Source organism: Balaenoptera physalus, assembly GCF_965194825.1.
Source record: "Balaenoptera physalus genome assembly, chromosome: 11".
Taxonomy (NCBI): domain Eukaryota; kingdom Metazoa; phylum Chordata; class Mammalia; order Artiodactyla; family Balaenopteridae; genus Balaenoptera; species Balaenoptera physalus.
This window is the reverse complement of record NC_138896.1, coordinates 67255693-67280003: the sequence shown is the minus strand read 5'-3', so window position 1 is coordinate 67280003 and position 24311 is coordinate 67255693. Positions and strand designations below refer to the sequence as shown.

Below are 24311 nucleotides of genomic sequence, written 5' to 3'. Positions count from 1 at the left end.
CAAATAAATTCATCTATTCTTTTCTCTAAAGTTTTACGGTCTTTTTGTTTTTTTTGGATGTGTTGGGTCTTTGTTGCTGCGTACGGGCTTTCTCTAGTTTCAAAGAGCGGGGGCTACTCTTCGTTGCGGTGCGCGGGCTTCTCATTGCGGTGCCTTCTCTTGCTGCGGAGCACGAGCTCTAGGCCCACGGGCTTCAGTAGTTGTGGCGCATGGGCTTGGTTGCTCCGCGGCATGTGGGATCTTCCTGGACCAGGGCTCGAAGCTGTGTCCTCTGCATTGGCAGGCGGACTCCCAACCACTGCGCCACCAGGGAAGCCCTTTACGGTCTTATTTTTAGATATATAAATCCTTTATCCATTTGGAATTTATTTTGACTTAAAGTATGGTATAGGGTTTCCATTTTATTTATTTTTTATTTATTTTTTAAAAAATTTTTTTCTGCCTTTTTAAAAATTTTTATTTATTTATTTAGTTTTAATTATTTATGGCTGTGTTGGGTCTTCATTTCTGTGCGAGGGCTTTCTCTAGTTGTGGCAAGTGGGGGCCACTCTTCATCGCGGTGCGCAGGCCTTTCACTGTCGTGGCCTCTCTTGTTGCAGAGCACAGGCTCCAGATGCGCAGGCTCAGTAGTTGTGGCTCACGGGCCTAGTTGCTCCGTGGCACGTGGGATCTTCCCGGACCAGGGCTCGAACCCATGTCTCCTGCATTAGTAGGCGGACTCCCAACCACTGCGCCACCAGGGAAGCCCTTTACGGTCTTATTTTTAGATATATAAATCCTTTATCCATTTGGAATTTATTTTGACTTAAAGTATGGTATAGGGTTTCCATTTTATTTTTTCCCCCAAATGATTTATTTTCCTACCACCTTTTTCTTTTAATTCAAATGTCACTTTAAACAGAAATTGAATTCTCATGTGTTCTGGAGTCTGTTTCTGGTTCTCTACTCTGGTCCACTGGGTTGTCTATTTCATCTTTGGGTACCAAATTGCTTTACAAATTACAGTTTCATAATGTGTTTTATCATCTGATAGGTGTAGCCCCATCGTGTTACTTTTCTTTTTCAGGGCTTTCCCAGCCCCTTATTTAATTCCCCATTTGAGTTTCATATCATTTTTTGGCAAGTTCCCCACCTAAAAATCCTGTGAGTATTTTAGTTAGAATCACATTGAATTGATACATTAATTGAGCATTGACGTTTTTATAACATTGGGTCTTTCTATTCAAAAGCTCAGTATAGAATGTTCCCTGTATAATTTTAATATTCATAAAGGCCCTTATATGTCTTTTAAGTATTGTTCTGAATATTTTAGCTTTTTGATTGCTATTATAAGTGCAATTCCTATTATATTTTCTGGTAAATTGTATTTTTATATGTAGAGGAAGGCTACTGAGTTTTGTATATTAAGCTTTGTAAACCGCCATCATTTTGAATTCTCTTATTGTCTATAGTGGTTGTGCACTTTTCAGTCATATCATCTATGCATAATTTAGCTATTCTGTTATGGTTTTGTTTGTCTTAAGCAGGAATTGATTGGGATATTTTTCAAATGTCTTTTTGGCATGTATTGAGATGTTATATAGTTCTCCTCTGATCTATTAATATGGTCAGTTTTATTACAAATTCCCTAATGTTGGACCACCTGCATTACTAGAATGAACTTACCTGGATATGATGAATGATTCTTTGAAGGTATTGCTGATTTATATTTGCTAGTATTTTATTTGAGATTTTTGCACCTCACGTTCTATCATATTTAATTACTAATTACTATTTGGATTCCCCACATTCCTCCTTATCTTTTGTTTCTTACTAGGTCATGAGCCGATGAGGTCAGTTAAAATATACTCATGTCTCATCCAATTTCTATTTGCATTTTCTGTATGTATACTGTTATTCTCAACTCCCATATCTTATTCTTGGTTTTGAAGCTATGCTATCTGGTGCCTAGAGATTTCAAAAAACTAGATTCTTAATGTGGATACTGCTGTCTTTCCTGTTTAACTTCCTCTTCTCTCATTTAGCATTTTTATTTTGAATTTGACCTTGACTGATAGTAACATTGCAGCCTCAGCTCAGTATTTTCTTGTATACCTTGGTTTATATTTTATTTTTAACTTTTCTGAGTGATTCTGGTAAAGATGCATCTCTTCTATACAACATACAATAGAACATTGTTTTATGATCTCATAATCTTTTTTTTCTGTTATAATATGAGTTTATTCTATTTACATTCCTTGATATAACATGTATTATGCTTACTTCTGTCATCTTCTGCTGTGTTTTCTGTTTTAATGCTTCCTCTGTTTTCTATGTTTTACATGTGTATTTTTTTGTTTTCTTTGATATGTATGTGTGTGTGCTCACATGTGTTTGTATTTTTGTCTGATGATTTGAAGTTTTATAGTCTGTTTTTAATTTTTCTAGTGGTTGCCTTTATATTGATTTATTTCTCTGCCAAGAGAAGAAAACCTTCAAATGTAGGGAAAGAGTCATATTCTCAAAGGCTGAGCCTTGGCACCACAGTTCTGTCTTCAAATTCTTGATATCCTCAGAATCAAACAAACAAAAACCAAGAAACAAAACAAAATTCTTGATATCCTCAACATGAAAAATAGTGATAGTCTCGCCCTGAAGCCAAAGGTTCAGGGTAACCAAGATACTGAACGTGCCACTGAGATGCTTCTTGAGTGAGAGAGCCACCTGTGGCAAAGAGCTATCGGTACCACAGAGGGACGCTGTATCTCATCTCTAATTTCAAAACCTCATGTGAATATCTTTCCCTCAACAGCCAGCATACTTTGTTCAACAGTGTCTTTTACTTGCTGTCCATTTCTCCACACAGTATTCTGAAAAGGCATAGTCGGAGAGGCATGAATAGAGGGCATTGACTCTTCTTGCTATTTGTTTCTACACATATCGAGATCAGGAGCCAGATTGTTGCCTGACAGCTGGTCTTTGTGAATACAGTGGTGTGTGGTTGGTGTTCAGATGCAAGTTGTGTGTGTGTGTGTGTGTGTGTGTTTTCTTTTAAATCTGACAGTCAGTGTACCATCAGATAATGGCACACTCAAAACAGGATCACTTTAGGAAAGCTTATTTACAATGGTACTACTTACAAACATGTAGGTGTAGGAGCACCCCAAGGGATGGTGCGATAACCTGGACGAGCGGCAGCAGAGCTGTTACCACCAACAGACCTGAAGGGAAAATGTGGGGGGAAGGGAGAGGTCACTAGAAAGGAGAGAACTGAGTGGGCTGGCTGCCTTGGGAGGACCAGTGGCCCCCCACTGGAGGATACCTCCAACCCATGGAGACTCACAGGCAGGAAACCAAAGGACTAAATACCTGATCTCATTCGCTTCCCTCTACTGTCCCTGCTGGGTCTCCCCATGGCTGAACCCAACTGGAAGCCAGAAGCTCATTCATCTAATCTTGCAAAGGAATTCAGTGATACATAGAACAAAAAGTCAGCAGGTACATTTCCTTCCTGTGTTTTTGGAAAATATGTGGCAAGCTGACACATCAGTGGTACACCCATTAGGAATGCTTTCAATTACCAATAATAGAGAATTCACTACCGTTTACTTCTGTACTGTAACGGGAAGGCTGGAAGGTGGCAACCACTGACATTCAATAATGTCAGTGCTGGTGTCTCTAGAATTCTCTCAGCCTTTACCTTGTGCTGGTTGCTTCATAGGTGCAAGATGGCTGCCCAGGTCCAGGCATCATGACCATAGTTAAGTCAGGAAGAAGGGGGAAGGGGGGATACCAGCACGTATACCCATTTTCTGAAAAAAACAAAACCAAACCAAAAATTTTCATAGGAGTACCCTCAGCAGACTTTTCATCATATTTAATTGGCCAGAACTGGGTCTCATGTAGCAGCAAGGGAGACTGGGAAAGTGGGAAATGGGCTGGTCATGATTGATTTAGACCACTTGTAATTAATTGCCTGAGATTGGAGACCTTGGTGTATGGATCAAAATCAGGAATCTTTTATCAGGAAAGAAGGGACGGAATAAATTTCTGGATCAACAATGAACAAGGTTTGCCACAAGTGGTTTGTATTCAACAGCAAAGCCAACTGTCTGCTAGTACTCACTTAGGACAGACATTGCTCTTTCACACTATGTGCCATTTATTTTATGTGACATCAAAAGTATTATTTGGGGACTTCCCTGGTGGCGCAGTGGTTAAGAATCCGCCTGCCAGTGCAGGGGACATGGGTTTGATCCCTGGTCCAGGAAGATCCCACATGCTGCGGAGCAGCTAAGCCCATGTGCCACAACTACTGAGCCTGCGCTCTAGAGCCCGCAAGCCACAACTACTGAGCCCACGTGCCACAACCACTGAAGCCTGCGCATCTATAGCCCATGCTCCGCAACAAGAGAAGCCACCGCAATGAGAAGCCCACGCACCGCAACGAATAGTAGCCCCCACTGGCCACAACTAGAGAAAGCCTGTGCGCAGCAATAAAGACCCAACACAGCCAAAAATAAATAAATAAATTTATAAAAAAGAAAAGGAATCACTATTTTATAAAAAAAGAATGAAAATATTAAAAAGTCAAGTAAATAAAAAGACTCATTTAATTAAAAAAAAAGAGTGTTGTTTGATCAAGTAATCTTGCCAGGAGCTTGCTCTGCTTTTCCTCAGTAGCCTATGACTCAATTTACATGTCATAGTTTGAAGTGTGTAGGTTTTCACTGTAAGTTGGACACCTTTAATGGTGCCTCTCTGGTTTTGATCTTTTCTCTGTCTTTAGTGACAAAATGTATCTTGACCACACTGGACATTATTATTTTACCCATATTATGGAAAGACCTGATTGGTTTTCTAACTAGCTTACGGGATCTGATGTGAAGAGGATGCAAAAGTCTCACTGGGCTTCCTGCCACTGTTTGACAAAGTTTCATAAGAGATGATGCCTCCAGGGCTAGAGAAAATGATTACCAGCTAACAAAATCCCAGTTTCAGATATTCATTCCCGTATCTGTCTTTCTGAGTCACACTTTTTTTCTCCTTGTGTAAAATTATCTCATTCTACACACTCATTTACTCTGGTATATACGATCATATTTTATATTGCAGTATTTTTTTTTGCTATTTTCAATATTATTTTTATGCTTTAATGAACCTCTTTTGAACTACTGATCCATCTTTATGATTTGGGGCCACACTACCATATAATAGTAACAATAAAATGGAAATATAACACATGTAAACAATCACATGTAAATGGTGTGAAAAATCTCTTAGCAAGCTGAACTAGACTCCATGGCATCCTCTTTAGTATGAACTGAGCTGAACTGGCCAACTCACTTCTGGTGGTACAGGTGTGCCTACAAGACCATGATGATGATTACAAAGGTAATGGGATTTCTGTGGAAATGATCACTGATCTCACATTTATGAAATGTATGTGAACAAAATTGCTTGTCTGTGTAGCAGGCCCTGCCATGCCCCACTCATATCCCCTTACACTCACAATTCTCACATGTGCTGATGATGGTTTCTATGGGGCCAACAGGGATGTCATCCAATGGAAGTGGAGCACGATGTCCAAGGCCAGCTCCTGCAAGAGGAAATTCATTTCTATACCATCTATCGACCTCTGCAGTGAACAGGGCCCTTGGTTCACTGGGGAGCGATGAGGGGCTGAGATCTTAACGAATCAAATGAATCCTTGCCCTCCCACGTGGAGCTGATAGGTAAGAAGTGAGATAATTCACTTACTAGAAGCTAGAGTATACTAAGGGCCACAATAATAACAGCTGTGATAGTTTAAAAACATGGCTGCAAATTCTTTCACACTTATCAGAAGAGGGAATCTAATTCCTCTCCCCTTGAATATGGGCCAGCCTTAGTGACCTATCATGAACAAAATGTGCAAGAAATGATACTGTATGATTTCCAAGGTTATTAGTAGGTGATAGAGCTACTGTACGCGCAACTGTTAGGTCAAAGGGTATGTTCATTTAAAATTCTGATCCTAATGCCAGGTTGTTCTCCACTTCTCTCCCACTCCTCCGCCTCCCAACAGTGGATAAACACTCCTTTTGGATCAGTATACTGGTTTCAACTGGCATTTCTATACTATGGGAGAAGTGAAGCATCTTTTTCCTTGGAACCTCTCTTGGGGTCAGAAGACCCAGCTGGAGACAAGCGTGGGACTCAGGGGAGCCAGGGGGCCCCCGCCAACAACAGCCACGGCTCCACTTGCTCCCCCCTGCTCCCCTGTTTTCGGCGCTTTCCTTCCTCCCCCACAAGCTTCAGATTCCTGGAACCAGGCTCGGTGACCTCACGCCGGTGACTTCACATCCGGGACCTTCTGGGAATTCTCAGCAGCACTTTTTCGTAAGAAAACTAACGGGGGAGGCGGGAGGGGAGGAGGAACGGGGTGCGTCAGGGGAGGGGGCCGGAGCTCCCCGCCCAGAGGCAGCTTCCTCTTTCCGGTCGGGGGTGGGTGGAGCTGGCAGCGGCGTGCGGCCGAGCGGCCGCCAGCTAAACCCGAGGCCCCGCCCCCCACGCCCCCAACACCCGCCGCTGCCGGTTGCACGCGCCAACCCGGGACTAGTGTCCCAGGACCAGGGGGCAATTGCCGGGGGCCCCCGGGCTGAGCCTCTGCCAGAATTTTCTTCCGAAGTTAGATAGTCGTCTAACTTGGCAGCTCTGCCACAGGTGGGAAGCGGGTACCTTCCTGAGGGAGAAAAAGTGTGTGTCGCTGACTCGCAGGTACCAACAGTAGCGGGAGAGGGGGGACACGTACAAAACCGAAAGTTTACAACGGCGTTTTCCAAGCTACAAAACTGCATAAAGTTGAGAGGTCAGAGAAGGACACACTCCATGGCTTCTGCTTCCTTGAAGAGGTTGCCTCAGAGCTGTGTCTTCAACACCAAGCTGTACAGAAATGAACCGGAGGGGGAAATGAGGGGGGCTGCATTATGACTTTCGTAAGCCCTAGGCACTTGGGCTTGCATGGGCTCTTTCCTCCATAAAAAAAATATTTAAGAATATATTTTACAACTGTGGTGGTTAAAGATGAAGATACTAATGTTATATACCAAACCATTTTCTTCTACCCAAAAGTTCTTTTTTTCCTGTTGATTTTAAAAGAAGAATATTTTCATGGGCCCATCAAGTATTGTGGGCCTGAGGCTCCATCCATGCCTGCTGTGCCCAGTGGGTAAGCTGACCCTGGACAAAGCCAGGGTGGTGTGACAAAGCCTGGATAGAACATTAAAGGACCTGGAAGGTCTGATTCTCTTGGGGGAATGGAGCGAGAGAGGCTATAAACACAGGTGGCAGCTGCACAAGAAGGGCCTTGAATGACGTGAGGAGTGTGGATTTTATGGTGGAGGTGGTGAGGAGCCATTGTAGGGCTGGACTGGAGGATTGACAGTTTGGGGGTGGCACTGGAGGTGGGAAGGGCATTGGGAACGCTGTTGCTGTAATGACATCCAAACTCTTCCTGAGCCACAGTGGAGATGGAAGGGAGGGGGAAGGGTAAGCCACAGATCGATGTGAGGAGATGGGGCCTGGAGAAGCCTGGGTTGACTTCTCTGGCTCATCCCTCCTGGACAGGAGAAAACAAGAGGAGAAACTGTACTGGCTTCAGGACTTTGCGAAGATCAAATGGAGGGTCCTTCACCAGTCACAAAGCAGGGAGAGTTTGCATACCTTAATAGGTGTGTGGGTGGCTTCAGGGCCACCTCTTGCCCAGATCTCTGCAGGGGCTCCTACTAGCTATTCCAACCCCCTCTCTGCTGCCCCAGGCACCCCTCCAAAGCTCCATTCCCATTGGGCCGCTTTCCTGCTTCCCATGGCCCAGAAGACAAAACCACAGTCCTCACCTGGACATTTCCAGAGTTCAGAATGAGAAGAAACAGACTGGGTTTTCAACACCCCTTACAGTAGAACACTGTTCCAGAATCTCATTTGGTTACATGTTGCTCAATCCCCAATAACTGCCCTTTCTCCCCCACCCTGCAGTCCCTGCCAGAAAACAAAAAACAAACAAAAAACTATACGTGATTCCCACCTTCCAACGCAAACACTGGGCTTCCTCCAGAGCAGACCAGGCCAAAATCAAGGGATGGGACAGGAACTATACTTACAGGGAGAAGAACTGGGCTCAAATGACTCCTTGAAAGACAAACCTTCACTTATTCACTCTAAAACATGGATTGAGCGCCTACTATGTGCTTTTGTACCATTCTAGGCACTGGAGATGCAACAATAAACAAATGAGAAGTGTTTGGCATGGAGATGATACTCCAGTGGAGGGAGATTTACCTGTGGAGATGGCACTTTCCAAAGTTGGCCACATATTCTTCTAGAACGTTGCCTCTTCCTCATCAAAAGGTAGTGTCTAATACCCCTTCCATTCAATATACACAGACTTGTGACTTACTTGTAACCAACATAATGCAGCAGAAGTGATTGTGTGTGACTTCTGAGGCTAGATCATAAAAGGCAATGCAGCTTCTGTCTTGTTAGTTGGGACACACGCCTTTGGAAACGAGATGCAACGCAGGAAGTCCAACTACCCTGAGACTGCCATAATGTGAGGAGGCCCAGGCAACACGGGGAGGCCACACATATGTGTTCTGGCTGACATTCCAGCTGAGGTCCCAGCCAGTAGCCAGCATCAACTGCCAGACATTTGAGTGAGTGAGTGAGTTTTCAGATGTTTGCAGACCCTAGCTGTCATATTACCCCCACTCTTTGAGACTTTCCAGCTGAGGCCCCACACATCATGGCACAGAGGGAAGCCATGCCCACTGTGTTCTGTCCAAATTCCTGACCCACAGAATTCATGAGCATCATAAAATGGTTTTTTAAACCACTAAATTTGGGGTGGTTTGCCATGCAGGAATAGTATCCAGAACACTGACAATAAACAATCAAATATGTGAGCAAGATAATTTTCTGCTGTGATAGGTTCTCAGGAAAACAAACAAAAATAGCACAGCATGATAACTTGGAGGAAGGCCGCTATAGATGGGGAGTGGGTGGGTGTCGGGATAGGTGGGGGAGGCAGAGGAGGTATGGATCAGGAAAGGTCTTTCTGGAGAGACATTTGAACTGGAATGTGAGTGAGAAAGAGCCCAGCCACTAAAGATCTTGCAAAAAAAAAAAAAAAATCTTGCAGAAGAGACTTCCTAGCATAGGTTACAGCAGGTGCAAAGGCCCTGAGGCAGGAATCAGCTTGGTGTGTTCTGTGAAGATCAGGAATGCCAGTGTAACTAGGGGGATGTGGGTGAGGAGGAGAGTGGGGCAATGAAGCTGGAGAGGATGGTTGAGAGGCAAGGCATTCTGGCCTTACAGGCCCCTGAGAAGAGTTAGATTTCAGGCTGAGTGAGCTGAAAGCCTGTGGAGGGTATTATAAAGGAGTGACTTGGTCTGGTAAACTCTTTTTTTAAAAAAACTTTATTTATTTATTTATTTATTTTTGGCTGTGTTGGGTCTTCGTTTACTGTGCGAGGGCTTTCTCCAGTTGTGGAGAGCGGGGGCCACTCTTCATCGCGGTGCGCGGGCCTCTCACTATCACGGCCTCTCCCGTTGCGGAGCACAGGCTCCAGACGCGCAGGCTCAGTGGTTGTGGCTCACGGGCTTAGTTGCTCCGCGGCATGTGGGATCTTCCCACACCAGGGCTCGAACCCGGTTCCCCTGCATTGGCAGGCAGATTCTTAACCACTGCGCCACCAGGGAAGCCCCAAGGTAAACTCTTGATAAGAGCTTTGGGTGCCAGGTGGATGACAGACTGTAAAGACAGGGCAAAGGGAAGACCACTTGGGAGGCTATGACAGTGGTCCAGGAAAGCGGGGATGGATGGTGGCCTGGGACAGGGTGATGGCGGTGAAGATGGGGACTGTTGGATAAGTTCGGAACAGGGGCAGTGACAAGAGTAATGAGAAGGGAGGAGGCTCCCGGCTGGCAGGACGGTCCTGGATGGGGCCGCGGCAGGGGTGAGGACCGGAACTGGCATCCTTCTGGAATCCGGGAGGGAGGCTCCGAGCAGGGGCCGGCCAGGACGGCGTGTACTGGCGTCCGGCGTCTGCCGCGCGGAGCCTGCCCCTGGCTGCGCGCCTGCCGGGTGTTTCCCAGCAACGGCTACCGCCGCCCGAAAAGTTCCGAACCCAGCGGCCGAGGTGATGTCATTGTCACCTTGGCGACGGCGGGTGGGAACACGCCCCCTCCAGGCTAGGAGCGGGGTCTGGGCGCTGCATGCTCCACCCCCAGTCGGCCCGCGTGGAAATGCCGCCCACTCCCCCGGCAGGAGGAGAGGCGGTGCCTGGGGTTCTGCAGCAGGTGTGACGGCAGGTGTGATAGCTTGTGAGGGCACTGGGCGAGGCCTTACCGAGCGGCCGCTGCTCTCCTTGCGCGCTGCATCCGGTGCGCTCACTACCCATCCACCAACCTCTTCCCCACTCTTCCCCCTAGGCCGCCACCTCCAGCTATTAGGACTGGCTCCTCTGTCATTCAGAGATGCCTTCCCCAACCACGCAAGCTAAAGTAACTGCCACTTCTCCTCTCGTGGGCTGACCTTGTTTTTATTTCCTTCACAGTATCGCTCCCTTCTAAAATTACCTTCTCTGCTTATAATATATTGTCTTCCCTCTCTAAGTCCCATGAGGTCAGGGATAAATTCTGCCATGTTCATCTCTATTCTCAGCACCCTGGATGGAACCTGGCATGAAGTAGGTGCTCAATAAATGTTAGTTGGATGAATCAGTGAATTCACTCAATCATTTCATTCACCCAGGGGTTCATTTATTTGACGTTTGTGCAGTGCCTTCTAGGCACTTGTGATAAGCAGTAAGGATACTGAGATGAATGAGACAGGGACTCCACCTGGAGGTGAGAACAAGAGATAGATTAAAACTAATAATTACAGTAGGAGAAGTGAACAGCCTTGAGTTCCGGACGCTGGGCATAGTTCCAAGCACTTTACATATATTAATTCACTTAATCTGCACAATAGTAGGCACTTATAATCGTGCCCACTTTACAAATGAGAACACTGAGAACAGTCATGTCATAAGTTGCTGGGCCCTGTAATCAAGTGAGATCCCACAGAGGGCGGGGGAGGGGGACCCGTGGCGAGGGAGTAATAGCGAGATGTGTAGCCGGCCCAGGTAGGCAGATTTCCTATCGTAATTGCTTATACACACCACTCTTCCAGGGGACAGGCTGCTTCCAGCTCAGAGCTCTGCTGCCCCAGGGGAACCCCTGTCAGTGGAGCAGGCAGTGATGGGGCTGGGAGGGGTGTGGAGGGCTGATCCCTGGGCTGGTGGTATGATGGGAGCCTACCTGTTCAACAAAAGCAAAGTATGGACAAGTTTCCACCTAACCTTATCGGGGGCAGGATGTGTGTGTGGGGCGGGGGAGGCAGGGGTGGGCAATCATAGTTGTCCACCTATACGAAAGTGTGTTTAGGCAATCCAGGAACTACACTCACTCCCACCTCTGGGTTTTTGCATGTGCTCGTCCCCCTGCCTAGCTGGCACTTCCTCCTGATTGTCCCATAACTGGCTTTTTGTTATTCAGATCTCAGTTGAAAAGTTTTTTCCCCTTGGAGGGGTATGCCTTGGCCACACTCTCTAAGGCAATCACCTATCACTGTCACATCATCATGTTTTAAGATTCCTACCCCAGAGTGGGAGAATGGCTTAGTCAGGTGCATCACCCTTATTCCTGAACTGATTGTTTCTGCTTATTCATAGTCTCTCTGCCTCCTCATTCTAGAAAGTCAGTTCCCTGAGTATATGACCCCATTCGACCTCACCTCTGTGTCCCAGCTGCCTAGAACAGGCCTGGCATGCAGCAGGCGCTCAGTGCTTTTTGAAAGTATGGAAAAGGGCCCTTCACCAGATCATTCTGACTTTCCAGGCCAGGATCTGTGCCCTCCCCTTCCCAGGAACCTCTGCTCTGCACATTGCACCTGGCCTGACCAGGAGGAAGGTGGCCCAGCCATTTTGGCCACTGGAGTTCTCCTGGCTGTGGCCCTCCCTCCTTCCCGGGCCTGACTGAGCCGTTCTTCCACTCTGGGGCAGGATTCTGTTCAGATTCCACTGCAGGGTGGTGTCCAAGGTAGGGGGCAGCAGTGTATGTATGTGTTGGGGCATGGGGAGCAAGGAGAATGGGGGATGGGCAGGCCTTTCTGATTCCCAACCAAGATGGTAGAAGAAGGGGTGGCTTTTCAGAGCTTTCCAACACTGCTGTTGCCAGGAACACAGGGCACCTGGAGGTGTGGCTGTTTTTCCCCTACAGTGAGAACTCAGACTCTGGGACAGATGCACAGTTAGACACGGAGAGGAGGGAATAAAACTTGGGTTTATTCAGACTGTATCCTTCCCATTTGGGGTACAGAGTCAGGGGCATTGGGGGTGGAGAGAACCTTTGGCTTCTAGGGACATTGGTGATCGCCGACCTTTTCTGTATGACCTTTGTGCTGCCAGGATGACTCGCTGAATGAGGGAGATGGTAATGAAGGGGCCCTTCTGGGGCCCTAGTCAATCTGAAACAGAGACCAATGCAGCTGGCCCTGTCCTCCCCAGGAATTAAAGAGCAGAAGACTGAGAACATTTGACTCGTATTAAAAGAAATGAAGGCTGAAGGTCACTCACGGGGTTCTGTCTCAGGCAGTGGCGTGCATACTCACTCGTGTTGGCACACGGGCCAGGCCTGTGAGAGGAGTGTGTGTGCCTGTACAGATTACATCCTCCACGAGCAGCTGTGAGCCCCCATCCAGCTCCTGGGCTTGGGCTACTCAGAGGGGCTTCTTTGCAACTTTTCTTTCCCCCCTTTTGCAAGAACTGACAAAAGGGAAACTGCCCACAAGTCTCAGAAGATGCCCTTTCTTTTTGGTCCTTGCCTCATCTGTGCAGGAGGTAGGCACCCACCTCCGTCCCAGGGCCCTGGGGATGGGTGGGAGGCTGTGGTGGGAGGCGGAGGGGCTCACTGGGCATCTGGCTGGGAGTGGCCGCAGGGCACACACACCTTCCCAGCTTCTGCCAGGCCTGTGCTGAGACCAGCTGGACTGTGCAGGAACTGCCTCAGCAAGGGGGAGGCGTGGAGCCCGAGGTGGGGGCCTGGGCCCCTGGGCGGCTCTGCGGGCTCGGTGACCGTGGTGGGGGAGGTGAGCACTGAGGTCCTGCATTGGTCCACCCTCTCATATTGCTCGGTCACTGTTCTTGTGGCTCCATAGTGCTGGGAGCCACCGGGCCCAGTCTGCAGCTCCAGAACACTTTTCTGCCGCCTGGTGGGCAGGGGGCTGGCTGAGGCAGGGGCATGCTGGGGCTGTCCGGAGTACTGGGTGGCTTCTTTCTTCCCGGCCTTGTTCCAGACATCTTTCTGGCGGGGCTGAGCCTGGCCCACATCCTGGGGGAGGTGTGTGCTTTTCACTGAGACCTCGGGGCTGCACCTGGGGCTGGGAGCCTCCAGAAGCTTCCTAGTGGCCGACTCGATGGAGATAAAGGTTGGGGAGGAGGGTGAATCTCTGCTGGGAGGTAACACTCGAGGGAGGCTTGACTCTTCTCTCAAGGTCTCCAGCCTCCGAGTAGAAGGGGTAGTTGGGGCTGCTTGACTTCTGACCTCAGTGTGATTTCTGACCTTGGCCTGACCCTGGACCTCAGTGTGGCATGTACCCTCAGTTTGGCTCTTGACTGCAGTTTGGCTCCTGACCTCCTGGCCTGGGCAGTTGGGCCTGACTCTACTGCTGTCTGTGACACTGACGTTGTGGGCACTGTGGTCCTTTAGAGGTCCCTGGGCACGGCCTCTGGTGTTATTCCCAGGCTGGAGGCTAGACATGGAGCTGAGAGCCTTGTGCACGGCCTCCTCGATGTCCAGCAGCCTGGCCAGGGTCTGTTCCTTCAGCCGGGCCACCTCCGTGCTGACCCTTGTCAGCTCCCCAAAGGCCTGCTCCACTGAGGCCTCGGGCTTGTGGGGGGCAGCGGGAGCTGGAGGGGCCCCTCTCAGCTGGGGCACAGCCTCGAAGAGCCTCCTCAGTGCCCGCACGTCCACGGCGCTTTTGGCCTCCTTCTCCAGTGCTTGCACCTGGCTCAGGAGGCCCTGGAGGTCTTGCTGGCTTCCCTGCAGAATCTTGGGGCTCTCAGGGACCCCTTGCTGGGAACTGTCTGTGCACTTCTTTCCTGAGGGGCTGGGGCCCTGCTGCGGTGAGGTGGGGTCACTGCTGAGAGCTGAGAGCTCGAGGGGCTCAGGGCTCTGGTCGTTGCTGCCCGCAGCCTGACTTTTGGTGGGCCTGGGGGCCACGGTGCTGGAGTCATGCTGGGGGCTGTGCTGGCTCTGTCCAGTGGAGCATCCAGCCCGCGATACTCGGCCCTGGCCTGCAGTGGTGGGGACCTTGGTTGGCCGAGGGTCATGGTCAGTTGTACCAGTCTCACCTTGTCTGTATTTTCCTTGCCCCACTTCCTTAGAGGAGCTGGGAGAGAGGGCTGAGGGCTTGGGCAGCCAGTGAGGGGGCGGGATCTGGCTTAGGTGTGCAGGTTTGGGGGGCAGCTGGGGCTTCTTCCTTGGGTGCGTGGTGGGCTCCAGTTTCGGGGTTTTTGTCTGTGAATCCCCAGGGCTTCTCTGGCCAGCAGGGCTGCTGTGGGACTGGAGAAGGGGGTCCTGCGTGGGCTCAGAGGCCTGCTGGATGGAATTCTCATCATGGCCGGCTTGGGCTGGGAAGTCAGGTCCCGTCACAGCAGCTGGGAGAGGAGGAGGAGGCGGAACAGAGGCATTATGGGAGTGCAGGCTGGCACCTGCAGCCTGAGGCCCAGAGGCCAGAGTGTGGGGGGCTAAAGGGGCAGCCTTCAGGGTGGTCTCTGCAGCTTGGAGGACCCCTGGGCCGAGTCCTGCCATCACCTTCTCTGGAGGTCCCCAGGCCTTCTGTGTGTGGCTCCCAGGCTCCTCTTGCCCAGGCCCGAGACTCTGACCTGGGCCTTCCAGGAGTGGGCTGGGAGCCTGGGACGGGAGCGCAGTCTCCCTGCCCCTTGGCAAGGCTCCTCTCTCAGAAGGCCAGACACCCCCCGGTAGGTCAAAGGTCCTGATGGGGTGAGCAGTGTAAATGCCATCCTGAATAGTCACCCACCCCCTAGGCAGCCCTCCAGGCAGTGCTTTCTGTTCCCCACTGACCTTTCTGGGGGCTGCTGGGATCCTGGGGTCACCTCCAGCCAGAGGCCTGGTGTTGCTCTGGGCAGTCCCAGTGGCTGTGGCCGGTACTTGCAGAAGACTATCCTGGGAGGGCATAGAGGCGGCTCCAGGGGTGGGGCCCTGCTTGTGCTTGCTCAGAACTTGCTGGTGCAGGCTTTGGGCTTCAGCTGTTGCCATTCGCAGACTCTGCATGGCAGCCTGGAGGTTTGGGGACTTGGGTCCCAGGGGCATAGTCGTGGCTCCATCTGACTTTCCCAAAGCTTCCATCCCTTTCTGCCCAGTGCACCTGCTTTCCTGCTTTTCTTCCCTAGCCAGAGGGACTGCCTTTCTAATGGCCTGTGGGGGGCAGGGGGTGGCCCCCGGCCCTCTCAGATGCCCCATCCCCATGCTGGGGTCCAGTGGGGGAACACGGATGATGCTCTCAGTCAGGGGCAGCCTCTGGGCCCCCTCGCTGGCTGGCACTGGACTTGAGTCAGCCGGTGGCTCCCACCGCAGACTGTGCAGGCCACTCAGGTCTCCTTTGTCTATGCAGCTGGCCAGCATCTGCACACTGCTCCTCTCGGGGGCCCTGCTGGTTAGCCGGGGCTGCAGAGAGTAGGCGGTCAGTGCCACTAGGCCCTGCTCTGTCTCCTGCATCACTAGCCCAGTCCTCGCCACCGAGGTCCCGAGGCCACAAGCCAGCAACTGCTGGAACTCAGGGTCCATGTCTTCGACCTTCCAGCTGCTGCCTGGTGCTGGCAGCTTCAGTGGCTTGAGGTGAAGCTGGCCCACTGGGTCCTCCTGCACCAGCAGCCCCTGCTGGTCCACGTCTGGACGGTGCAGCACTTGGCGGACAATCCTGGGAAGCTCACCAGACACCAGCTCCTCCTTCCGAACGTGGGGGCCGCCCTGCCCTGGGCCTGGGAGCACATACTTGGCAAGGCAGAGCTCCCCTGGCCCTCGGGCCTCCATGACGATGCCTCCGTGGTGCAGGATGCCAGGCGTGGCGTGCAGAGTCCGCAGGGTCCCCTCAACTGCAGTCTGTTGCCTCTCCCACACCCTATTGCCTGAGGGGCCCACGGGCTGCTCTTCCTGGTGGTTGCCCCCTTGGATGCTCTCAGCTGCCAGGGAGCCCATGGGGCAATTCTCAAAGAGCCAGGTGAACTTGTGCACAGAGCCTGTTGGGATGGGCTCAGGGATTACCCTGGATCCCTGGTTTTCCCTCTTGCCTGCCTCCAGGGCCTGGAAAACCTCCTTCTGACGAGACACCTGCCCTGAGGGGATGTCCACTCTGCTGCAGTATCGCACAGGCCCCCTTCTGCAGGGATGGCCTGAGACCTGCAGAGGCTCAGTCTCAAAGACGTGTCTGTCTGTCTGTCTTTCCCCAGCCTGGACCTGGCTGACCTCAAGGTGCTGCTCCCTGGAGCTTTCTGGTCTGTCTGGGGGTTGGGGCGTGAACATCCAGGTGGAGGACCGTGCCTTGGCCTTGGGTGTGGAATCTGTGATCTCTGACCCCTGCTTCTCGCCCAACTCACTCATTGGGCATGTCTCGAACAACCAGCGAATGGTCTGCACATCACCCTTGGGGGATGCTTCAAGCTGAGGGCCTCCCTGAGGCTTTCCTTCTTCTTCCCGTCGTTCCTGCTGCTCCCGTTGGTGGATTACTTCCAGGGGCTGGGTCTCAAAGAGCCACCGGGCAGTGCCCACGTCTCCAGCCACCACTTCCTGCCGGGTGATGCCCCGCACCACGTCGACGGTACTGGGGTTTTGGCCTAGTTGGTCTAGGGGCTGTGTCTCAAACATCCACCTGTAACCCTGTACATCACCTCCGACTACATGCTCTCTGCTGACAGAGGTCAGGGCATGGAGGTGGCCTTTGCCATCCTGCATGGCATACACCGGGGACCCTATGTCCTGGGACTGCCCAGCAGAATCAGTTCCTTCTGCTCTGCTTATGCTCCCGTGGGCCGAAGCTTCACCCTGCCTGATGCTGTCCAGGGGTAGGGTCTCAAAAAGGTTCTTGAAGGTCTTCACATCTCCCTTCACCCCATCCCTCTGGGGGGCACTCTGAGAGAGGGACAGTGCTGAGGAACCATCACTGGATAGACGCTCGTACATGAACCTCTCACCCTCCTGGGGTCCCACCCGCTGCAGGTGACCCACTTGGACCTTGTCTCTGAGCGTATCCAAGGGCTGCATCTCAAATAGCCACAGGGTGGAGCGGACATCACCGGGGACCACTTCTTCTTTGGGTGGCGGCTCTGCTCCAGCCTCCTCTTCCCCCTTTAGAGTGTCTAGTGCTCGGGTCTCAAACAAATGCCGCTGCTGCTGAACGTCTGGACCAGGAGGGATAAGATCTGGGGATGGCTGGAAGTCCTTCTCGTCCACCAAGATCTCCCGGATGGCATCCAGGGGCTGTGTCTCAAAGATCCAGCGAGTTGCGCTGACGTCGGGCCTGGCCACCTCCTCCAGAGAGATCCCCCGGATCACCCGCACCTGGCTGGGGTCCCGGTTGATGGCGTCCAGAGGCTGCGTTTCGAAGAGCCAACGGGCAGACCTCACCGCGTTGCTTTGGATCTCCTCCCGGCAGGCGGCCTTGACCTCGTGGATGGCTCCCTCTGCGTCCTGGATGGCACACAGTGGCTCTGTTTGGAACAGCTTCACCGTCTTCTTCACATCGCCCTTCAGCTCCTGGATCTCTGAGCGCAGCTCCAAGGGGCTCTGCTCCTGGATGGAGGGGCAGGAGCCCAGGCAGTCCAGTGGCCGCGTCTCAAAGAGCATCCTGGTACCCTGGACATCTCCACTGGCTGCAGGCTCCCTCACTGTAGCTTCCGGTGCCTCAGCATGGCCCGTCAGCTCATCCAGCGGCTTTGTCTCAAACAGCCAGCGGGCTGCACGGACGTCCCCTCCAGATGGCCGAGGTCCAGCTGGCTCCTGGTCTGTGCTGTTGGCAAAGGAGCCTTCCTCAAACTTGCGGGACGTGGCCTGGACATTGCCGCTGGGCACGGGCTCCTTGGCAGGTGGCCTATCATGGTCCCCAATGGCGTCCAGCCGCCAGTTCTCAAAGATCCAGCGCATGCACTGGACGTCACCCTCAGTGGGCTCTTCGGAACCCAGGATCTCAGCCAAGTCTTCAGCCACAGCCTCAGCCAGATTCTTGCGGAGCTCGGGGTGGATGTGCTTGTAGAGGCGGCGGAGCTCGCTGGCTTGCCGCTGCTGGTGGAACTTGGAGAAGGACTCCTTGGGTGGCGGCAGCGGCAGATCCTCCAGAGCAGGTGGTGGAGGGAGGGGCAGGTCCTCTGTAGCTGCCACGGGGATGCTTGGGGTGGGGGCCACCTGCGTCTGAGCGTCGGCCATCCTTCTGAGGAGAGGGGGAAGAGATGAGGATGGGGCGGGGAGCTTTAGGTGGGATGGGGCTGGTTGCTGGGAGAAATGGCAGGGAGCAGGGCCCAGGGGCAGAGTAGCCCTGCTGTGGCATGTGCTTAGAGACCCCCTCCCTTTCCAGACCTCACCTGGGTCTCACCCTGCCACCTGCGTGGTTGATACATGACAAGTCTTGAGTTTAAGGCACATGGAGCCATCCATCAAGGTGCTTCCCCAGAATCACCTGGGTTGCTAGGGAGCAAACAGGGCACTGCGGGCTTTGAAGCTCTGTCCTTCAGCCAAGGGATGCCCAAACCTCCAGTGGGAAAACTGGACGTGCCCATCCTTGCCTGCCTTTGCCAAAATCAGTTTTTCCCTGGCAGACTCCCAGGTGAGTGGCCTGGGGGAATTCTGATTTAAGGGGTCCCAGTCAGGGAGAGGCAGGTCCCTAAACTGGTAACTATTTTCCATGGAGAGAAATAGTCATCAGTTATGTTTCCTTTCGTAACACCAGAGGGCGCGCTTGTCACTTTCACGGGGGAGGGGGGCGGGGTGGTGGTGGCCTGCCCAGTCTTTAGCTCTTGGGTCTCCACTCACCCTTCCCAGGCCAGGGAGGCAAAGCAGGGGCCAGCAGCCCGAGCTACAGTGGAAGCAGCGAGGCTGAGTGAGGGTTCACCAGGTATCTCATGGTTAGGCAGAGCCTGATTCTGAATCCTAGTTAGGGTTTTCTGTGCCAAGACTCAGAAGATCTGAGCTAGGGCGACCTCAAGGATCTTCTGGCCCAACCACTCTTACTTAAAGAAGAGGCCCAGAGTCAGATCTTGGCAAATGAGAGGCAGGCAGTGCTGGCTCGGAGTTCCTAGACCCTATAGGTAGGGAGTGTGAAGCTTTCTTAGTGGCCGTGGTGTCCCTCTGTTCCCCGGAAGGCACCCCAGGAGAGTGTGAGGGTGACACCCACAGGGAGGGGAGGCAGTGCGACCAAGGGCCTTCCTGCAGAGATAGCCCCGCCCCTCACTCGTGGACCCTCATCCCCAGTTGTGTGCAACTGGAATCTCCTGTGCTCCTCTTCTTTCTCCCTCTTCATGCCCATCAGCTTCCACCAAGGCCCCTCCCATCCCTGCCCCCCATGGCCTCCCACCGCTCAAGCCCTTCTCTGGTCTCTGCCCTCGGTGTCTTATCTGTCTTGTGACAGGTGTACTAACAGTCCCCAGAGGCCAGTAGGAAAAGTGTGAGAAGCACGTTCCCCCTCTCGCTGCCCCTGACCCACTGCTCTGCTCCACACTCGGTGCTAAATATAGCCGAGGTCCTGGCCTCAGCACAGCAGCCCTGCGCTGGGGAGAGGTCAGGCTCAGCCAGTGGGACCCTGGGAGCCTGGGCCCACCTCATCTCCTTCTCTGCCCTGGGCTCCCTGATCCTGCCTCCTGAGCTGGTGTCAGGCCCCTGGCCTACAGCATGACCAGTGCTAGAACCCTGTCCTGGCCGAAGCAACCTGGGGCAGGGGGAAGGACTTCTTCTAACGGCTACCTCAGAAGGGGGGAAACTGAGCCTTGCGTGCCCCACCCAACCCCGACATGTCCACCAAAGGCATCCGAGCCCCAAGGAGTGTGACGTCTAAAACCGGCAGCCCGAGTCTCATTACCTGCTCCGGGTGCTTCCTTTAGTCTCTGAGTTCTCATGAGGACCCTCTGCCACAGGCAGACCTCAACTGTCCCCACCTCCTCCCTGTCCTGTCACCAGGGTGGCCAGAGCAGATGGCACGTACAGGCCACCAGCTCCACCCCATCCCCACCCCCAGGAATCTCCAGAATCCCTACTATGGTCACAAGTTGTCAGCATCACAGAGTCCAGAGATGGCAGACCTGAGGACCCGCAGAGGTCACTGAGCCCAACCCCCTCACTGTTCAGACGGGGAAACAGGCCCCAAGAGGGGAAGGATGTGACCCAGGAGGCTCCGCCAGGTGGTAGCAAGGCCTTCCCACCGCGTTTCTTGAGGGCAGGGACGGGCGGGGTGAGGGCAGAGTTCAGAACTGGGACCAGACTTAGTGCAGGGCCTGAGCCTCAATGGGTGTCCCTGAGCTCGGCCTCCCAGGGCTGGGCCGGCCTCTCAGGGAGACCCCTACTTTTGCTTCCAGGTCTGCTCTTTCTTGGCCCAGCACCTCCACACAGATGCACCTCTACATCTGGACAGACTCAGAGCTGGTCGCCCCACCTTGTGTCCCCACCAGATCTTCCCCAAGGGCTTTCCAACTGGGCAAGTCGATGGCCTGCATCCCACCCCAGGCCCTAGGCCATGATACGTGGGGAGCTGGGCTCAGGCCAGTCCGGGGGAGACATTCCCGGTCCAGATATGCCAAGACTTTCACCCACAGCAGCTGGGCAACGGGCTTGTCCTGGCAGTGCAGAGTCGGGCCCACTTACCCACCTCCAGCCTCCATGTCCTCCCCCGCCTCCTCTGTCCTTTCTTCCAGACACTGGGCCTAGCTGGGGCTTCCCTGGGAAGAAGCGCTGAAGCCTGAGGAACTCCATACCTGTATTTAAAAAATTGCAACCCCAGGCCATTTCCTCCCGCGAGCCTTTCTGGATTATGCCAGGCTGGCTGGAACCTGCCCCTCTGCAGGCCTCAGGCCTGTGGCAGCCGCTCTGGGAACTCCCGTGGGGCTCACGATAACTCTCTCTTAACTTCTTCTTGGAATCTTTCTATCAGTCCCCTCCACTCACCTGCCTCCAGATACGCACCCCTCACCCTCCTTCCGCCACCCAGAGCTTCCCCTCATACATGCTACCCTGCGAGGGTCCAGAGGGGGTCCCAGCCTGGAGAGCCAGCCCCACCATGGAGAGACAAAGGGGCGGGTTACTCACCCGAGGGTCCTGCTTGGCTGATGGGGGTTTGGGGTCTGTGGCAGGTGCGGCCTAAGGGGCTGTTGTTCCTCTTGTTGTTTGGGGCTGGTCTAGCTCTGCCGGCTCCGTCAGATGCCTTCTCGCCGCCCTGGCTCCAGGTCTCTGTCCCCTGCCAGCCCCAGCAGCTGCCTTTATCTGGCTGGTTAGTGGGTGGGCCAAGGTGGGGGCGGGTGGGGGGAAGCTCAGTTCAGAGTATGAAGTGGTTCCGTTATTTTTAGGGCTTGTGGAAGTTAACTGGTCTGTCCCGGGAATCAGTTACATGTGCCTTCTGCTGGGGAGGGGAAGAGGAGTGGGGAGGGGAGAGCTTCATTCATCCCGGTCTGATCAGAGGATTGGGGTCAGTGACTCAGCCATGGTGTGGGGTGCGGCTATCCCAGACTGTTTTGAGGGCATGAGTAAGGAGGGGCATCTGACACCTGAGTGGCCCAGCTCCCACCTCCCTACTCCAGACCAGCCTCTGATTATTCCTGACATGTGCTGTGTGTCCATCTTGCCAGGAGACTGGAGGCCCCCTGAGGGCAGGCCTGGGGCCCTCCTCCTCAGTTCCTGGCCTGGAAACCCCTGAGAGTAAGGCCCAACCCTCCTTCTCCCCGACTCCCTCTGCACTAAAGATTTCCCCTCTCTCTTCCATCCCTCCACAGCACAGGTATATTCAGCCCTGAGCGCACACAGCTGGGTCTGGGGGAAAGACATCTGTGTTTCCAGGCCTCAGTTCTTCACTGGGTCCCTGATTTATCAGGGAATTCCACAGCATGGTTCTGTGGTGTTCACAGCAGATTATCTGGGTCCTTGTTTACTTTCAGGCTCTTGCCTCTGACTCAGGGCCCAGGCTTTCTGGGAATGGAGGGGAGGGGAGGGGAGGGGCGGCACACGGGGAGCTGACTCGGGGGTTATTTCTGACCCTGGAGTCATCATCAGCTTCCCAGTCACAGAAGGATTGGGAGGTGGGGGTGGGTCACGCCTGCCCCTCCTTTTCTGCCCAGAGTCCAAGGGGCTTAGTAGGCTTGACAGATACTGGCATTTTGGCCGGGAAGGGCGGTGTGGTAAGGGGCGTCAGGGGACCACGCAGAGCACACGCAAAGGAGGCATTTTGCCCAGGCTCCGTGTTGCAGGCCCTGCAGGTGCGTTCTGCTACCTGGCAGAACAGGATCTTCCTTCTGGCATTCGGCATGCCCTCTGGTGCCAGGGAGTGACACCAGGCACTGCTCACTGTTTCCATTGAGTCAATGTCAGGCAGGCAGTGTTGGCCTGGGGGCGGGGAGAGGGGCATCTGGAAGCCCCCATCCCTGGCCTCTTCCCTCTTGCTGCTTTCCCTGCCCCTCCGCCTGCTCCGTGGACTCCTGGCTCTCCCTGGGAAGAGCAGGGAGACGTGCGTCCTCTCAGGCCAAGGAAAGAGGAGCCTCAGTGCCTGCCTTCTAGAGTGGTTTTGAGACTTGAATGAATTCACGTATGAGAAGGTTTTGTGAGAGTGCTTAGCACATGGCATGTGCTATAGAAGGGCCTGCTGTTACTACATATGTAAGAAAAGCACCTAGAAGGAACCCACTTTTGTACTCACCACGTGTGATAACTCATGGTAGAAATTTCTCAGGCCTCAATATTAAGAAAGAGGCTTTTTATGACCGCCTGATTTTTTTTTGTTTTCTGTATTTTTAAATTTATTTTTAGTTTTGGCTGCATTGGGTCTTTGTTGCTGCATGCAGGCTTTCTCTAGTTGTGTCGAGCGGGGGCTACTCTGTTGTGCTGCGCGGCTTCTCATTGCAGTGGCTTCTCTTGTTGCGGAACACGGGCTGTAGGCACACGGGCTTCAGTAGTTGTAGCACGTGGGCTCTAGAGCGCAGGCTCAGTAGTTGTAGCACATGGGCTTAGTTGCTCCACGGCATGTGGGATCTTCCCGGACCAGGGCTCGAACCCATGTCCCCTGCATTGGCAGGCGGATTCTTAACCACTGCACCACTAGGGAAGTCCCGGTGTTTCCCTCTTTGCCTTGGCTCTGAGGAAGCTCAGAGCTAAATTTTTAGTCTTCTAGCAAGTAGACTTTGTGGGCTCTCTCCTGTGTAATGAGGGTAAACAACTGTTCCTGTTGCCCATCTGAGGGGTTTCCCAGAACAAGGAACTTTCAGTTTGAAAACTGGGAAAGTTCGAAGAAAACCAGGATGAGCTGGTCACCCTATGTGTAATGATCTAACAATATCACATCATCAGGGTGTCAGTGACAAGGCCATTAAGGCAATGAACCAGGCATTATTTATCAGAATGTCTTTGGTGGAGATGCTGTGAATTTATCTTTTTAAGCCCCCTCAAACTATTTGGGGAACGAGGCTGGGAATAAATAATTACACTGAGGTTGAATGGCTGTGCTTATTAATTGATCTCTGTCAAAAGGCAGAGGGGCCCTGGGGGAGGGGGTAGGAGGGAAGGGTGTCATTTTCCAGTGATTACAGCCCCCCTTCTGGAGCTTACTGCTTTCCAGTCTTGAGGGCACATTCCTCTGTCAGTCCATCCCTCTAAGTGAGTGGGGCTCTGCTAAAGTTGGGGATTAGTCAGAAGTTCATGCCTGTCTCCCAGGAGAACTGGTACTCAGGCAGAGCTCAAAGTGGGCAGCTGGCAGTAGACTCACCAGAAGTTTCAGGAGTGTCAGAATGCAGGAATGGTTAAGAGCCAGACTGCCTAAATTTGAGTCCTATCTGTGACACTTATTAGCTGTGTGACCTTGGCAAGTTACTTACCCTCTCTGTTCCTCAGTTTCCTCACCTATAAAATGGGCATAATAATAGTGTATACCTCAGAAGGTTGCTATGAGGAATACACATTTATTACACACACACACACACACACACACACACACACACACACACACAGCACATTTGCAACAGTGCCCAGTATATATAAACTCAATTAATGAGTAA

At 52.6% G+C, this 24311-nt stretch overlaps 2 protein-coding genes and 1 long non-coding RNA gene across 10 annotated transcripts in view; 1 reads left to right on the top strand and 2 right to left on the bottom strand.

Moving 5' to 3' along the window:
- Positions 1–491: 491 nt before the first annotated feature.
- Positions 492–6425, bottom strand: LOC309637801. Of its 2 annotated transcripts, XR_014250817.1 has the most exons (4): positions 6304–6425; positions 5492–5578; positions 3680–3791; positions 492–3200 (listed from the first exon to the last, which is right to left on the bottom strand). It is a non-coding gene; the product is annotated as an uncharacterized lncRNA (long non-coding RNA). The 2 variants fall into 2 exon arrangements; XR_014250816.1 differs by having other exon boundaries at positions 492–3791.
- CCR8 (C-C motif chemokine receptor 8) overlaps positions 6337–24311 on the top strand; it is a 155116-nt gene continuing 137141 nt past the window's right edge. For 2 of the 4 annotated variants that reach the window (XM_082412926.1, XM_082412922.1), the window contains exon 1: positions 6570–8367. The gene's annotated coding sequence lies outside the window, so the exon portion shown is untranslated. Of the gene's footprint in view, positions 6361–6569; positions 8368–24311 lie in introns of those variants that run through there. The other 2 variants (XM_082412924.1, XM_082412923.1) reach the window with 2 other exon arrangements.
- XIRP1 (xin actin binding repeat containing 1) lies at positions 12325–21502 on the bottom strand. 4 transcript variants are annotated; one of them, XM_082412714.1, is made up of 3 exons: positions 21364–21502; positions 15145–18502; positions 14582–14717 (listed from the first exon to the last, which is right to left on the bottom strand). In XM_082412714.1, the coding sequence occupies exons 2-3, from the start codon at positions 18496–18498 to the stop codon at positions 14709–14711; spliced, it is 3363 nt and encodes a 1120-aa protein (XP_082268840.1). In that variant the 5' UTR covers positions 18499–18502; positions 21364–21502; the 3' UTR covers positions 14582–14708. The 4 variants fall into 4 exon arrangements, with proteins under 4 accessions (XP_082268837.1, XP_082268838.1, XP_082268839.1 ...); XM_082412711.1 differs by having other exon boundaries at positions 12325–18502; XM_082412712.1 differs by having other exon boundaries at positions 12325–18499; positions 21364–21501.

Excerpts from the sequence above, each read along its gene's own strand:
- XIRP1 (XM_082412711.1), bottom strand. The coding sequence starts at position 18,498 with ATGGCCGACGCTCAGACGCAGGTGGCCCCCACCCCAAGCATCCCCGTG.